The sequence below is a fragment of the Coenobita brevimanus genome, chromosome 68, assembly GCF_032717465.1.
Source record: "Coenobita brevimanus isolate Jiangsu-jjx chromosome 68, ASM3271746v2, whole genome shotgun sequence".
Taxonomy (NCBI): Eukaryota; Metazoa; Arthropoda; class Malacostraca; order Decapoda; family Coenobitidae; genus Coenobita; species Coenobita brevimanus.
This window is the reverse complement of record NC_137021.1, coordinates 8,188,689-8,204,622: the sequence shown is the minus strand read 5'-3', so window position 1 is coordinate 8,204,622 and position 15,934 is coordinate 8,188,689. Positions and strand designations below refer to the sequence as shown.

The 15,934-nt window shown below is 41.2% G+C and overlaps 1 protein-coding gene across 1 annotated transcript in view; it reads left to right on the top strand.

The window, feature by feature from the left end:
- Nucleotides 1–15,680, top strand: part of LOC145405833 (uncharacterized protein CG43867) — a 329,511-nt gene extending 313,831 nt beyond the window's left edge. Inside the window, exon 27 of the mRNA XM_080277076.1 lies at nt 13,984–15,680. Within this exon, the coding sequence (XP_080133202.1) occupies nt 13,984–14,223 (240 nt within the window). The 3' untranslated portion in view covers nt 14,224–15,680. The remainder of the gene's footprint in view (nt 1–13,983) is intronic.
- Nucleotides 15,681–15,934: the final 254 nt, after the last annotated feature.

Below are 15,934 nucleotides of genomic sequence, written 5' to 3'. Positions count from 1 at the left end.
TGCAAGGAACAACGATTTTGATGATTAATGATATGCAGCCTGATAGCGCGCACTTCCTCCACAAGTCCCAAGGGCCCCATCTCCCTGTCACAGTCCGGGTGCTCCAGGTAGTCCAGAACGTACTCTAGGTGTTACCGGAGTGCTCTCAGCTTGGAGATGGCTGGAGTAGTGTCACGCTAAGAGGAGTCCGCATCATCATTGCCGTCCTCGTCGGAATCTTCAAGCTGGGTACTGACACCTGCAGCTGAAGATGCGATCTCGATATCAGACAATGTCTGATACGTAGGATCGCCCTCATTGTCATCCAACCACTCACGCACTTTGTCCACGTCAGCATCGTCCCCATGTGCACGTAGACATGCATGGAAGTCATCCACGTCAAATCCTAGGAAATCGTTCTCCACATCCGTTCCGAGAAGCAGACGAGACCAACCATTTTCTAGAGTTTTGACAGGGATTTCCTTCCATGCATTGGCCCAGTTGTAGATGGCAGACTTGATGTTGTAGTGACGAAGGTTTTCCAAAGCCCATTGGCCTCACGTGTCCCGTCCCTCCCTGCGCTCGTCCTCGTCCTTGAAGACAACCATCACCTCATCCAGGAACTTCCGCCGGTACAGCCTCTTTGTTGCCACGATCACTTCTTTGTCCATTGGTTAGATGAGAGCAGTAGTATTAGGTGGCAGAAACATGCACTTAATGCGCCCATTCTCAGCCACCAACTCCTTGTCTCATGGGTGGGCAGGTGCATTGTCAAGGAGAAGGAGGGCCTTTACCTGGTCGCATGGGATTCCCAGTTTCTCTGTCTGGTAATGGATGACTTCCTTGACGAAATGGCAGTGGAACCAGTCTTTGAAGATCTGGGCTGTGAACCATGCCTTCAAGGAATGGTACCAGATGACAGGAAGGACATCCATCACCCCACGAAGACACGTAGGCTGCTTTGCACGGCCAGCAATAACGGGCTTGAGCCGGTGCATGCTGTTAGCATTGGCACAACACAAAGTAGATATCTGTTGCTTTCAGAGCTTGCGGCCAGGTACATGCTTCTTCGTCTCCTCGGCTAGAGTGTTTGTAGGCAAAGAGCGATAGAATAAGCCAGTTTCGTCAGCGTTGTAGACTTGACCGAAGTTGAGGCCCTCCCTGTCGATCAAGCGCTTCACCTTGTGCCGAAACTCGTCTACTTCATCCTCATTGGCGTCCAAAGCTTTGCCATGAGACTTACAGTTGGTAAGGCCATGTTGTAACTTGAATGTGAAGAGCCAACCTTCAGATGCCTTGAAGTCTAGGGCATCGTGAATCCCTGCGAACTTCTCAGCAGCAGCCTTCAGCTCCGTGCCACGCACCATCACACCAGCAGCACGTTGCTGTCGATACCAAATCAACGTGGAGCAGTTGACTTCTGCATACTTGGGAGTATACATCACCTTCCTCTCCAAGTTGCGCTTGCTTTTCGACGAGAAGTCAGCTGTGTACCGCATGAGTTTGTCGCGGGATCTCTTGATATCAAACAAAGTAGATTGGGCCAGGTTGAATTCATGAAGGATGCGTGAGGAAGACCATCCCGCATCCACCTTATCTGATATCTCCCTCTTCTTTTCCAGAGTCAAAACCACTCTCTTCCTCTTCTTAGGCGGCGGGGCCATCATCACACACATGAAGGAGAGGCACGAGAGCAGTAGGAGAGCCTGCAGCAGGTAAGGCACCACCACAAAAGTGAGCACATGGGCGACCATGACGACGAGCATGCACACACAACAAGAGACGGGCGGTAAGTGGGGAGGATGCAGGGGCGCTCTAGCAGACATCGGCGAAACAACGCATCAAAACACAGCTGGCCTGCGCCGCGCACGCCAACTTCAAATTACGGGCGGGAAAAAGTCGGATAAAAAAAAAAAAAATTGCGGTTTTTGGCCCATTTTGAGAATATTGGATCCCGGGACGAAAATGTCTGGTTATTGGGGATGTCTGGAAATTGGGCGTCCAGATATTACAGGGATTACTGTACATAGTTTCACCTACAAGTACAGTAATCCCTTAATTTATGCAAGGGTTACGTTCCCAAACGTTTCGCATATGTAGTAAATTTGCATGTACGTTCTGCGCATGTGTGCACGTAATTATCCGTGTGTATTAGCCCCTTAACCGTGGGGCATCATTTTCGTGATGCTTGGGAGCAAGGGATCATACCTCGGGGCGTCACTTTTGTGATTCTGTGTTATTTTGAATTCGCCCTGGCTTTCAAGTGGTGGCTTGTATCATTTATCAGTACTGCTAATGTCCAACACTAGTCACCACTTCCAATCTCATCTGTACTCCCATCCATTGTTGACAATTTAGCCATTTCTCCCCATTCTTGACTCCCCTCCCTACCTCCCCTCCATTACCCTCTCCTCTCGCCTGCCCGGCCATGCTATGCTAAGTAAATCTTACCTGGAATTTTCCACTGATTTCATCCATTGAAGTAAGCCCTATGCCCTATTCTTATACCAAATAATATATACAAAAAAGAAATAAGGTAAGTGATAGTGCCATACACCTGGAATTGGCTAATTATTACCTGACAACACCTCAAGTGCACTCGTTCGCTAATTTTTGCTGTTTATTTCCCCTTGAAATATGCCGTATAATCTATTCTCGTAATAAAAATATATATAAGAAAGGAAGGGAGAAGCCTAAGTGATATCTACATTCACCTGGAACTACCTAATTTATTATGTATTGTCTAGATTTCCTGCTGATCATTTCATAGCGTATATATTAGCAGCTGTCACCACGCTGACATTGGCAGCATTGCACTCCCCCTAGGCGGCTAGGCCACCACACTGTATTCGTCTTTCAAGGTGAAAGCACGTCGGATTTGCGTCTGTCCAATTCCGCTGCCTTTTATCCGCATGCAAAGGGCCCTGTGACCTCTACCCCCTACTAAACCTCGTGTGGAAAGGGTTAAAGGGATAAGTGACTGCTGTGGAACGTCAACTGGCTAATTTGTCAATGAAAATGATAGACAGTGACTACAATTTTTCTGGTGAGTAAAACAGTGCAAGTGGAAATGTAAATAATGTGTAAACAGCAAGTGAAAGCAATGAATGTAAATATAAGTGAACAGTGGAAAATAGTTTTATAAGTTACTGTAAGTGACAGTGCATAACACAGTGTAAATAAAATAGAAATGTAAATAATGTAAATAATATAGAGAATGTAAATAGAAATGTAAATGAGTAGTAATATAAGAATATGACTATATATACTAGGAGTAATGAAAGTGAAAGTTTCACTCTAGCATGTGTGAATACAATGAGTTATGAAAGTGGAAGTGAAAGTGACAGATTCACTCTCAGCGCTAGTATACAGGACGAGAAAGTGAATGCTACATATTTTACTGAAAGAGAAATTGAATGCCTACAGTGACAATAAACTACTATTACTGAAGGAAACATATGGATAAAGACTGTAGATATATATAAGTGTTATATAGTAATAGAAATATAAAGTGTGAGTGTTTTTATGAATAATAAATGACAGAACACCAGCAGCGAACGAGTGCAAGTGGGAAGGTCATACGCTCTCGCAATTTTCATTGCTTTCACAGTGTTTTTTTTTTTTTTTTTTTTTTTTTTTTGGATTCCAAACTATTTGAGAATCATAGAATAGTGTTTCTAGTGATAATATCAGGCTGTGGTAATCATATTACGAGTTGTCGGGAAGTGTAAAGTGGAGACTTCGTTACCCAACTTTAGAGGTCTCCACAAGTCCTATGGTACTCGACGAAGGCTCAACAAACATCCCAAGAGAAAGCTGAAGGTATGTGCCATAAGCATATATAATTTTAATATTCTAGGACTAATAACTGATTTTTGGCAAATATTTTTAGAGTCTGTCGGAGCACGAATATGCCCGCGAGACACGCAAGTCAAGCAAAAACAACCCCGCGGTTTAGGGGTTAAGTGTATTACATCTGAATACTTCTGTTTATGCACTACATACACCTAATAAACTAGCATAAAGTATGAAACACAGCAAAAATGTAAAAAATTTAACACTGAAAGCTGACAGGCATAGGTGGAGACACTTTATTGCAGTCTGGTGCACTAGCCCTCACAGCCTCCCGTATGCTACGTTCTGCCTTCTTTATTGTACGAACAGTTGACTCATTCACCCCAAACATACGGTTCCGAGACAACTTGCCGTCAAGTCAATTCGCCATCAAAACATGGACGATTCCCCATCAGGACAATTTGCACCCTGGATGATTCTCCGTCATTCTATAAATATACTTATTATTGATTAATTAATACTTTAATAACTAATTATCAGGGGGATTTTATAACTCATATAAGTAAAAAACTAGTGTACTTGCTAAATAAACTGGTTTGTAAATAAATGACAGTGAATCGTCCTGACGGCGAAAAGTCCTGATGAGGAATTGTCTTGTTATTATTGTGACGGCGAATCATCCCAAAACCAAACATACGACCAGCAGCACCCGCTGACATTCCTTCCCTAAGTTTGTCCAATACTTGAACTTTCTCTGTCAGCGACATCACTTTACAAGCCTGCTTTGGTGTGTTACCACATGCATCACTAGCACTATGCTTAGGCCCCACGTTGGCAAACAAGGCATGCAGTCACTGGAAGGCAGAAAAATAAGCCACAAATAACGATTTGCGTGTCATGTACGGTTCGACAATCAGATTCAAACTGACTGTGTAGTGTGTGGTAGACCGACCTCCCACACACACACACACACACACACACACACACACACACACACGTATGCACACGGGCCACAGGCAGGCATTTTTATATTTTATTTATTTCTCATATAATATAATTATTTATCTGAATACAGTAAAACCTCAATATAACGGACTTCAGTATAGCGGAATTCGCATTTATCGGACTCGAGGAACTAAGGAAAAGTCTAATAAAGCTAGAAGCAGTCCGTCTCTTGGAATAAATGAATAAACAAACAGATGGAGGAGACACCATAAAGGCTGGTTCACACGAGCTGAATCGCGGCCGTTTTTTCCGCTGATTTGCGGGGGGAAAAATACCGATTTTCGGCATTTCTCCCGGAAAGGTGTGCACATGTGCGGGGACTGTAGAGGCAGGAACGCGGCAACAGTGTTTACAAAGATGGACCACCGTACTCGTACTGGGTGTGCAGCTCTTGCACTTGCACTTTTCCAACTTCAAGATGAGCCCTGACGGCCGCAATTTAGCTCCTGTGAATAGGCCTTTACTGCCACTCAGCTTTCCGGGGGCTTCAGGGGCCATATGCATAAATTTTCTTAAGCATAAAATCATGTACAAGACTCCTTTACCTTCAGCTCATTACCTTTAACTCACTTAAATAATCATACTTTTATATCAGATACACCAAAACTGGAATGAACGCTAAAGTGAGGTAAGTTGTGGTAGTATTGTAAACAAGATGTCGTCTTCGTCTTCGTTCCCAGAGCTATGCCTTGTTCGGTGCTTCCATTTAAATCGGCCCGGCTACTTTTTTCTGATTCCGGCAAAAAAAGACCGACACATCGGTCTCTCCATACCGACGAAAAAAGCAGCCGGAATTTCTACCGGGAAGCGAATTCCGGCAAAAAAATGACCGCGATTTTGCTCGTATGAACCGGCCTTAACATCGGTCCCCTCTCTCTCTCCTCCTCCATTCCTTCCCTTCCTCCAGTCTCTCTCTGGTGAGCGAGAGAGAGAGAGAGGTAAAATTGAAAATGAAAACTAAATAATTGTGAAAATGATCGTAAAAGCGAAGGTGAAAGAGAGCACAGAAGTGAATGTGGAATGTCAAAGTCAACAGAGAGAGAGAGAGAGAGAGAATAAATATGGGAATGACAAGTGGTGTCACCTTGGCATAAACAAATGAGGGAGATAAGCATAACCTTGGTCCCGCCTCTCTCTCTCCTTCTATCCCCTTCCTTTCCCTGGGAGAGGTGAAAGTGAATGTTAAAGTGAAGGTTAGTGAAGGCATTGTGAAGGTGAAAGTGAAGGTGAAGGTGAAAGTAAAAGTGAGGGTGGAAGGAGAAAGTGAGGGTATAAGTGAAGGTGAAAGTGAGGGTAGAAGTGAAGGTGAAAGTATAAGTGAAGGTGAAAGTGAAGGTGAAGATGGGAGGTGAAAGTGAAGTCAAATGAAAGTGAAGGTGGAAGGTGAAAGTGATGGTGAAAATGAAAGTGAAAGTGAAGGTGAAAGAAAAGTTGAAAGTAAAGGTCAAGGAAAATGAAGGTGAAAGTGAAGGTGAAAATGAATGTAAAAGTGAAGATGAGAGTGAAAGTGAAGGTGAAAGAAAAGTTGAAAGTAAAGGTGAAAGTGAAAGCAAAGATGAAGATGAAAGAGAAAGTGAAGGTGAAGGTGAATGTGACAGTAAAAATAGGGAAGGCAGAAGTGAAGATGAGTGAAAGTAATTGTAAAGGTAAATGTGAAAGTGAGAAAGTAAGGTTGCAGGTGAAGGTGAAATGGAATTTCAAAATGAATGAGAGTGAGTGTGAAGGTGATGGTGAATGTGAAAGTGAGCTTGGAAGTGATTATGAAAGTGAATGTGACTATCAGAGTGAATTGAAAGTGAAGGTAAAAATGAATAGGAAGGTGAAGATGAAGGTGACAACAAAGACATAAATATGGGAAGTAAAATGGAAGTGCCCAGTGCGGAGAGAGAGAGAGAATAAACACATGAATTACAAGCGAACCTCTGTGCATACCAAAAGGAGGAGGAAGTTTAGGGGGGAGTCCAGATGTCGCTTTTATCGGACTTTCGCATTTTTCGGACTGGCTTGGGCCTCAATTAGTCCGATATAGTGAGGTTTTACTGTACTATAATTTTACGTTTTATGGGGAATTATTGTACGAATAATTCGTGGATAACCAAAATCACATGAAAAAAGTTTGCATGAATGAAGGGATTACTGTACTTTACTTTTCCATTTATACTGTATTTATGTTTATATTTATGTTATTTCATTATGTGAGTTTTACGCCAGGTACCCCTTTTTTGGATAAGGGCTAAGGCGTTGCCCCTGGGTAGAGGACTTTGGTTTGGAGCGTGTAGCATTTTATGACCGGATGCCCTTCCTGATGTCTACCAATGACCCTTGGGTGGATTCGATCCTCCGACCCTTCGGTCAGAGCGGAGCGCTCTAACCCACTGAGCCATGGCTGCTACGTACTGCATTTATACTTATGTTATTGTGTCATTGTTATTATTTTATGTACGGTGTTTGTTATGTTGGTATAGGTTGCCTACATTCCTGAATGCTCTAGAATATCAGAATAATTTCCGGACAGTATTAAAGAATTCGGACAAAGTATGGTAAAAGTCCGGGGAATGGTATGTGGAGCCGGACTTTTGCGATTCCTGGACTTTCGGGGTTCCTGGACTGATCTCCCTCCCCCCCCCCCTTTTAATCTGGGAAATGGAGGGTTGTTTGTATATCAGACATTAGTCTGAATTGGATGAACGGTTTTTAAACTGTTTTGACTACCTTTGCGATAGTGTACTGTGTTATAACTTCACTACATTAATCAAATGGTATATATACTGTACAGTAATAATACTGTACTGTACACTGATAAACATGTCTTTTATTTACCTTATTGTGGTGAACATAGCAGAAGTGGTCAGGCAGTCTGGACTGCTTCTGGCTATATTGGACTTTTTCCAATATACAGTATAGGAATTTAGTCCGGCAGCTCCTCGAGTCTGATAAAAGTGAATTCCAGTCTATTGAAGTTTGTTATATCGAGGTATATATATATATATATATATATATATATATATATATATATATATATATATGTATATATATATACATATATGTATATATACATATATATATATATATACATATATATATATATATATATATATAAATATATATATATATATATATATATATATGAGGCGTCTAGAGCCACAGGGGCATCCCCATCAATATACTGGTTTTGAGTTAGGTAGGGGAGACAACAGGCTTAACTCTCTTCTCAGTGACAGCACTGGTTGCCATACAAGATTCGGCCTTCTGGACGGTGGTAGAGGGGCTCAAAGTCACGTGGGTTTGTCCATGCTGCCAGGCGAACAAATCAGAGCAGGCAGGCTTCTAAGCCACACAGCCCAAACCAATCAGCATTCTCACTCTGTGCCACTCCCCCAGAGCAGCCAATCAGCAAGCTTGTGTCCCGCCCGGTGTGCCGGTGAGGCTTCCCTCCCGTGTTTACTGAGGTGTCTAATTATTACGTATTCGATTTTTACCCCATTTATCGTGGATTATTGGCGACAAGATGAGCTGTTGTTATTGGGGTTGAAGGGGGGGTGACAAGATGAGTTCATCACATAGTTACAGTGAGGAGGTGGTGCCTATAACCTCTCGTAAGTGTCAGAAATGTGTGGAGAAGTGGAAAAAGGTAGAAAGGAAGAGGAAAAGAGAGTGGTGAGGGGAGACTGCGGGAGGGGGCGTGGCACCGAGAAGGCAGAGGTGGATGTCGATCTCCTAGATGACGACCCCACCATTTAACCCCCCACTACCCCTTCTCAATTTACTTAAGCACTACACTACACTTTTTTTTTTTTAGTGTTATTATTTCAATCTATTATGGTAGAGGAAAAATATTAACTGCATTGATTTCAGTTTTAGTTGTCAAAAACGTAAAATTACAGTAATAATTTTTCGTTTATTAATATTAACTGAACTGGAATCTTCAGTTAATAAAGTTTTGTACATTAATACATTCATTGATGTTTTTTCTGCTATATTTTTAAATCCCTACAATATGTTATTATGCCCACTTATAAATTGGGGGTTTGGTTTACTGCCTATTTTGTGGTTACGGTTATTATTGTTTTGTATTTTTGGCTTTACATGTAGAGCATAGGCGCTGATGATCATTTTGATGTATAAAAGGTTTGTTTATTGCCTTCTGGTTATGACGTTGCCATAAACACAACTTTAAAGCGTCATAACTCAAAAGTACATTTTGGCGCCGATGCCCCTTTGGTTCTAGACGCCACATATATATATGTATGTATGTATATATACAGTAAACTCGCCCCGAACACGTTCTCACCGAACACGCTCGCAATTATACGCAGTTAGTGCTGGGATATGTATAAAATAACGTAAGATTAAAGAACCATTACGAAAACTATAAATTTACGCAAGAGAGGTCTTTGAAAGGCCAAATCCTCGAACATCAGCTCAGCACGCACGGTTTGTTTTGATCACGTGATGTGATTCGCTGTACTGCTTTTCCTCAGTGCTGCATTTTTAAGTTAAATATTTACAGTACTGTTTTGGTAAGTTTATGTGCAAGTTAAAGTTTTATTAAATAATGTTCAAGCAAGAAATAAAGTTTTATAACCAGTTTTCTGTTAGGCGTCAGAATATTACCTTTTTTATTTGTTTGTTAAATATTTGCTGTACCTGTACTGCTTTTCCACAGTACTGTATTTGTAAGTTAAATATGTACTATTCTGGTATGCACTTGTAAGTGAAAGCACTTAAAGAAAGTTAAAGCATTAAATAAGCCTTGTAACCAGTTAACCTGATTTATAGATTACACACGATCGGTGGGTTCCAAGACAGTTCACCACCATGTCAATTCCCTGTCAGGACAATTCGCACCCTGGATGATTTCCCGTTATTCTATAAATATATTAAATAATCAATTCTTTTATAAATATACTTATTATTAATTAATACTTTAATAACTATATTTCAGGGGGATCCATCAAAATCTATGTTGTTTTGTTATTGTTGTGATGGCGAACTGGCTTGACAGCGAATAGTCCCGAAACCATTTTGCTTCCTAGACTCCCTAAATGTGGTATTTTGCTGTTATCTGCCATTGGTAATCAATATGAAGCACTTTAAGTGGTTAGAAGGTTTATTTAATGTTATAACTTACAAATACAGTACTGCACAGCAAAACTATATCTATCTATCTATCTATAGCCTGACGCCCTAATCCCGCAAAGGGTGGCTGCAGACAAAACGCTTCCAAGTCACTCTGTCACCCACCATTTGACTACCTTCCCCCCAACTCACCCCCCCTTCCCTCATATACCTCTCAACTCCATCCCTCCACCTCATCCTCGGTCTACCCCACCCTCTCCCTCCCTCCGCCTCACCTACATACACCCTCTTAGTTAGTCTTTCATTCTCCATTCTCTCCACATGTCCAAACCACCTCAGTGTATTTCTCCTAATCTTCTCAACCACATCCACATCTACTCCACAACGTTCCTTCACTTCTTCATTCGTCAACCTGTCCCTCCACGTCACTCCACATGCTCCTCTCAAGTAACTCATTTCCACTGCTTTCACTCTTGTCTTGTTCCCCTCTTGCAAGGTCCACGCCTCGCTTCCATACGTCAGGGTAGGGATCACAATACCATCATGCAGTGATTTCTTAACTTCCATACTCACCTCCCTATTCCTCATCACTGCTTTCAGTGTACCAACAACCTTCAACATATAAATATGAAAACACAAGGCAACATTCTGATGCCGATTGGTTTCGGCATCGGAATGTTGCCTTGTGTTTACGTATTTGTAGGTTGAAGTTTTGCTGTGCAGTACTGTATTTGTAAGTTATAACATTAAATAAACTTTCTAAGCACTTAAATTGCTTCATATTGATTACCAATGGCAGATAACAGCAAAAGAGAACGTTTAGGAGATCTAGGGAGCAAAATAAGGTGTAGTTAAAACTTACCCGGTTTCACGCCGAACGCGCCACATTAGGAACGAAACCCACGCGTTAGGGGTGAGCTTGCTGTACATATATGTATATATATATATATATATATATATATATATATATATATATATATATATATATATACGAAATATATATATATATATATATATATATATATATATATATATTGAACAACCATGGGGACATCACACAACCTTGTCGCATGCCCACACCAATTGTAAACGATTCACTTAGATGCCCATTAACCATTACGCATGCTTCACTACCATAATAAAAACTCTTGATGGCACCAAGCAGCTTACCGTTTGCACCGTACAAACTCAAAATCTTCCCCAATCCCTCTCTGTCTGCTTTGTCGTATGCTTTTTCCAGATCCACAAATGCCATAAGCACCTCATAATCCTTCTCACAAGCCTTCCCCACTATCTGTCCTACTGCAAATATTTGATCCACACTTCCTCTGCGACTCCTAAAGCCACCCTGTTCATCACTCACAAGGAATTCTAATATCTTTTACTTTCTCTGTAATAATTCTTCCTTATACCTTCCCAACCACACTCAATAAACTTATCCCGCGATAATTCTTGCACTCACTTTGCTCACAGTTATTTTTGTACAGGCGTACAATCACAGCCTTTTCCCACTCTGCTGGCATAGTTTCACTCATCCAGGCCTTCTTACATATCTCCAACAAGCACTTCATTCCACTCTCGTCACTACACTTAATCATCTCTGCACACACCTTATCAACCCCAGATGCTTTCCCATTTTTCAGCTGCTTGACAGTGTTCTTCACCTCTGCGAGTGTCACATTTCCTGGCACTGCATTCCTTCTCTGCACACTCCCAAAACCAATCATGTTTACAGTGGCTCTGCTGTCTCTGTTCCCATTCATTGGGCTTACAAAATATTCTTTCCATCTGGTCCATACTTCATCCCCATGGGTTAATAGTCTACCACCTACATCCTTCACACCTTCTCATTTCTTTCTGCTGTCACTTCTACATTTCCACACATCTTTTCAGAATAACTTCCTAGTTTCAGAGTAGGTTGCATTCATTTTCCTTCCTAGATCATCATTTACCTCCAACTTTTTCCTCTTCACTAGTCTCTTTATGTGCTCCTTGTTCTCAACATATTCAATTGCTATTTCTGTTGAACTCCTGTCCTGTAACCACTCTAGCCACTTTTTCTTCTCTTCCTTCACTGCCTTCTTAACCTCTTCATCCCACCATGCCGTACCTTTCTTCTTTGTTGTTACTCTTGCTGCACCACACAACGCTTTAGCATTGCTAACTGAGCAATCCCTCTATGCATTCCACAGGCTGTCTGGATCCATTTCATTCCAGTTCACTGATTCTTACTCCTCCCCTACTTTGGTCCTGTATTCATCTGCCATTTCTTTGATCCTCCGCTTCTCAACTTTAAGTCTTTCTCCCTGACTATTCCTCTCTCTCTGGGTCCACCTCACTGCTCTCAGCTTGATCTTGCATACCACAGTCATATGATCCGACAGACCTCCACATCATCCTCTCATGGCCTTCGTATCGGCCACCATTCCCAGCATCGACCTCTCTATGAGCACATAATCAGTCAGGCTCCTTTCAACACGATTCTTGTTCCCTCTGTACCGTGTATATTTATGTGCATCTTTGTGTTTGAAATACAAGTTACAAATGCACAAACTCCTTTCCTGACACATATCCTTCAGTCATTTCTCATTATCATTTTCTCCTGGTACTTCATTACAATTCATTATGTTATCCTCAGGACCAGTGCCTACTCTTCCATTCATATCGCCCATTGTGATCACTTTATAGATCCTGGGCATTTCTCCCTCAGCTTCATCCAGCTCATCCCAAAACCTGTCTTTTTCTTTCCCACTTCTGTTATCACGGTGCATACGCTACGATCGCAGCCACCTTCACCTTCTCATACCTGAACTTGACATACATGCATCTTGAGCTGACACATTTGTAATCTCTCATTCCACTCTGCCACACCTCATTCATCAACAAAGCAACTCCTTCCTTGCATCTTCCTCGCCCATTCATTACCGATCACATTTCACACACCGTCACTCCTCCACTTTACGTCCTTTCATCTTTGTTTCACACAGTGCCATCACAGCATATCTTGCACTCTTTAACACATTCACCACTTCCACCCTCTTGCTCTCATTCACACCTCTCACATTCCACATGGCCATGTGAATCTGCCCATTTGGTTGGGTCCCTGGGCAGGTGTTGGGCCCTCAGGGGCTCTCCGAAACATTTGCCATGATTAAGTGATTTTAGATCGGGGAATCAGGGGGACACTTAACCCAGCCAAAAACCCTGGTTACTACCCAGCAAAGTAAATTGTTTCCTGGGTACAGGAAACCATTTGGTTTGTCTCTCATTGTAGAGACCATAAGGCATCCCTGATTTGGGTGAGTGGATGATGGGCACCCCCATCTACATGATATGTAATATCATTAGTAAGTACTGCATATACAAATGTGATGTGTGATGTTAGAAATTGCTGTAATTTGTCGTAAAATTAGAAATTGGGTTTTAGTATAAGTTACGGCATTGTTCTTTAAAAGAAGAATGAAGTACACTAAATAAAATTAATTACAGTATAAGCACAGTTATAATTTTCAAGCAATTTTAGTAAGATAAAGGCATAATGATTGAATTAACCAGTGGAACAAAAACAAACAGACAAAAGTACTTTCCTGTAAGGAACAGTTTTAAAATTGCTGTGATACTCAAAGGGTTAAGTTTAAAAAAATACAGGGAAGTATACGTGGGCCAACCTTGCTGTGTTCTGGTAATAAATCATATTTATTTTCACCAATGACCAACATTTAAAGCAGTGTCACTCACTTGATGTAGTGCTGCCTATTTCTTCCTTAGCCTTTATCATTCTTTTTCTGTGCTTGCCCTCCTCTCTTCCTATTTCTCCCATCTTTCCTGTCACTTCTTATTGCTTTTCTTTCCTTTTCAGGTGGCTTTACATGAGTGACAAGCCAAATGGTTTCCTGTAAGCCAAGAAACCATTTACAGCGCTGGGTGGTAACCACATAACCAAACCATATGTGCTCCCTACGTGTCAGCAAGTGGGTTGGTGGAGGGTTAGTGCCCCTCCCCATAAAACAAATAACTTAAAAGTCAAATGGCCACCCCTTATGGGATTATTGCATCTGGCAATAGATAGATAGATAGATAGATGTTGATAAGACCTACTCTTATTTATTTATTTACTTATTATAGATCCTGGAGCTGACACTGTTGATAGCTGACTATATGAATGCGCTTGGCCGGCCCATACCAGGCACACCCCAAACAGGCACCCTCACCCGACATGGTTCCAGAAGGTCTGCTCGGTCCCACGCCCACTCTACATCCGCCCATGGCCAGCCAGACTTGCTCAAGATGACTACAGAGGTAGACAGCAAACTACAGCGACTAGATGCTAAACGCAGGCAGCAAGTCGACTCCTCTGTCGTTTGACCTGCGGCCCAGGCTAGATCCTCATGAGTCAGGTTCATGCTCGGCCCAACAGCCACCCTGTGATCACCATGTCATCAATCAGTTCCACTTGTAACACCCAAAATGCACCCTCATTCTACATCTATTAAGGGAGCATTGTCTGCTGAATAATCTGTTGACTCATGTTTTTCCAAAGTAAATACAGTATGTTTATTCAGCAGTTCATTATTGTATATTCAATTTGAGAAATGTGGACTTAATGCGTAATGGTGATACTAGAACGTCATTAAAAGGAATGTGGGATGTACTGAATCTGCCATCATCTAATGAGAGTAGAGCATCAGTGTTCTATTTTGGTAAAGAAAATTGTGTGGGAAGTACTTTTATGTGGCTGTGGAAGAAATCAGGTGAAAATTTCCCAGAGCATTTCAGTTCATAAAGCCTCACAGTGGCCGAGCATGAAGAGAAATTAGTTTTTGTACTTGATGAAGTTTGTGTATTAATTTACTTTCATCTTTAATGATTTTGTAATTGCACTTCTGCAATCTCTGCCCTTTCCTTGGCTTATTTTAGAGGAATCAGCTTTAAGAAGTTTAAGCTGCACTTTATTGCAGTACTGTAGATGTGATGAGCTATTTTCTGACTACTATGTAGGTGAAATGTGAAGGATGAAAGTAATATCAGGAATCTAAAAAGATTGCTTGTTTCATAGAGCCTTTCAGATTGAGGTTGTGCATGATAGTCTTTAATGAAATAAAGGAAGATAGTAGATACACCAGAGAATATATGCAAAATATGATTACAAAATTTCTAGATAGAGTGCAGAATTATGGATTGTGTTGCTGTTGCAAAAACATCAATATAGGTCCTAAAATTGATTAATCATGTGCCTTATGCTGCACTCTTAGCCTCTCAGTACCAGATGTGATTTTAATATAGTTCATTGCCAGTGAAAAAGATGCACAAAATTGATTTCATACTGTTTAGTGACCAGTCACTGCTACCACCAAAAGAAAAAACACACTAAGATGTTTTATAGCACTAGTCTGATGTATCTAGTCGAAGGCAGAGCTGGTAACTCGCTTCATTCATAGTAACCATAGTCCGAACAGGAGCTTATTATCAAGGCAATACCTTCATATATAAATAGGTGCTGTAGTTCAGTACTTTTTTCTCAGAAATGTTTCAAGAAGAAAAAAGTCATTGAACAGCCACAGCTCTGGGAAGTGCTATTGCAAGATGAAAATTTCTGTTACTACAGTGCAAATATTACTGTGTAAGAAAAATGTTTTGAATTTGCAGAGTACTGTTAGTTATTTGACAGAGTTAATCAGAACTTCATTGACAAAACAGCCAGTGCAAGAGTATGTGTTATAAAGAAGTGTTTTAACCTGAGTGCTAGAACTTTGCAAACAGTATTAGAACTTATATTGTCTCGAAATTGGGAATAAGAATGCATTGTGGACAACGTGTCATTGTGGACAACGTGTCATTGTGAACAGAAACGGTATTTTGTATTTAATTCCAAAGTACTGTACAGTAACAGGAAAGTAAAAATGAAGAACTAGAGTAATTGGTTAAAGTTCACTTTAATAGCATTCGAGGATAGACTCCATGCTAGCTGTTTGTTTTTAATGCTAAGGAGTCCCTTGCACATTGAACAACTCAGCCACAGTCAGCATGATAAAGATGTGACATTGAATGCTATATATATAGTTTTGCACTGCATAGG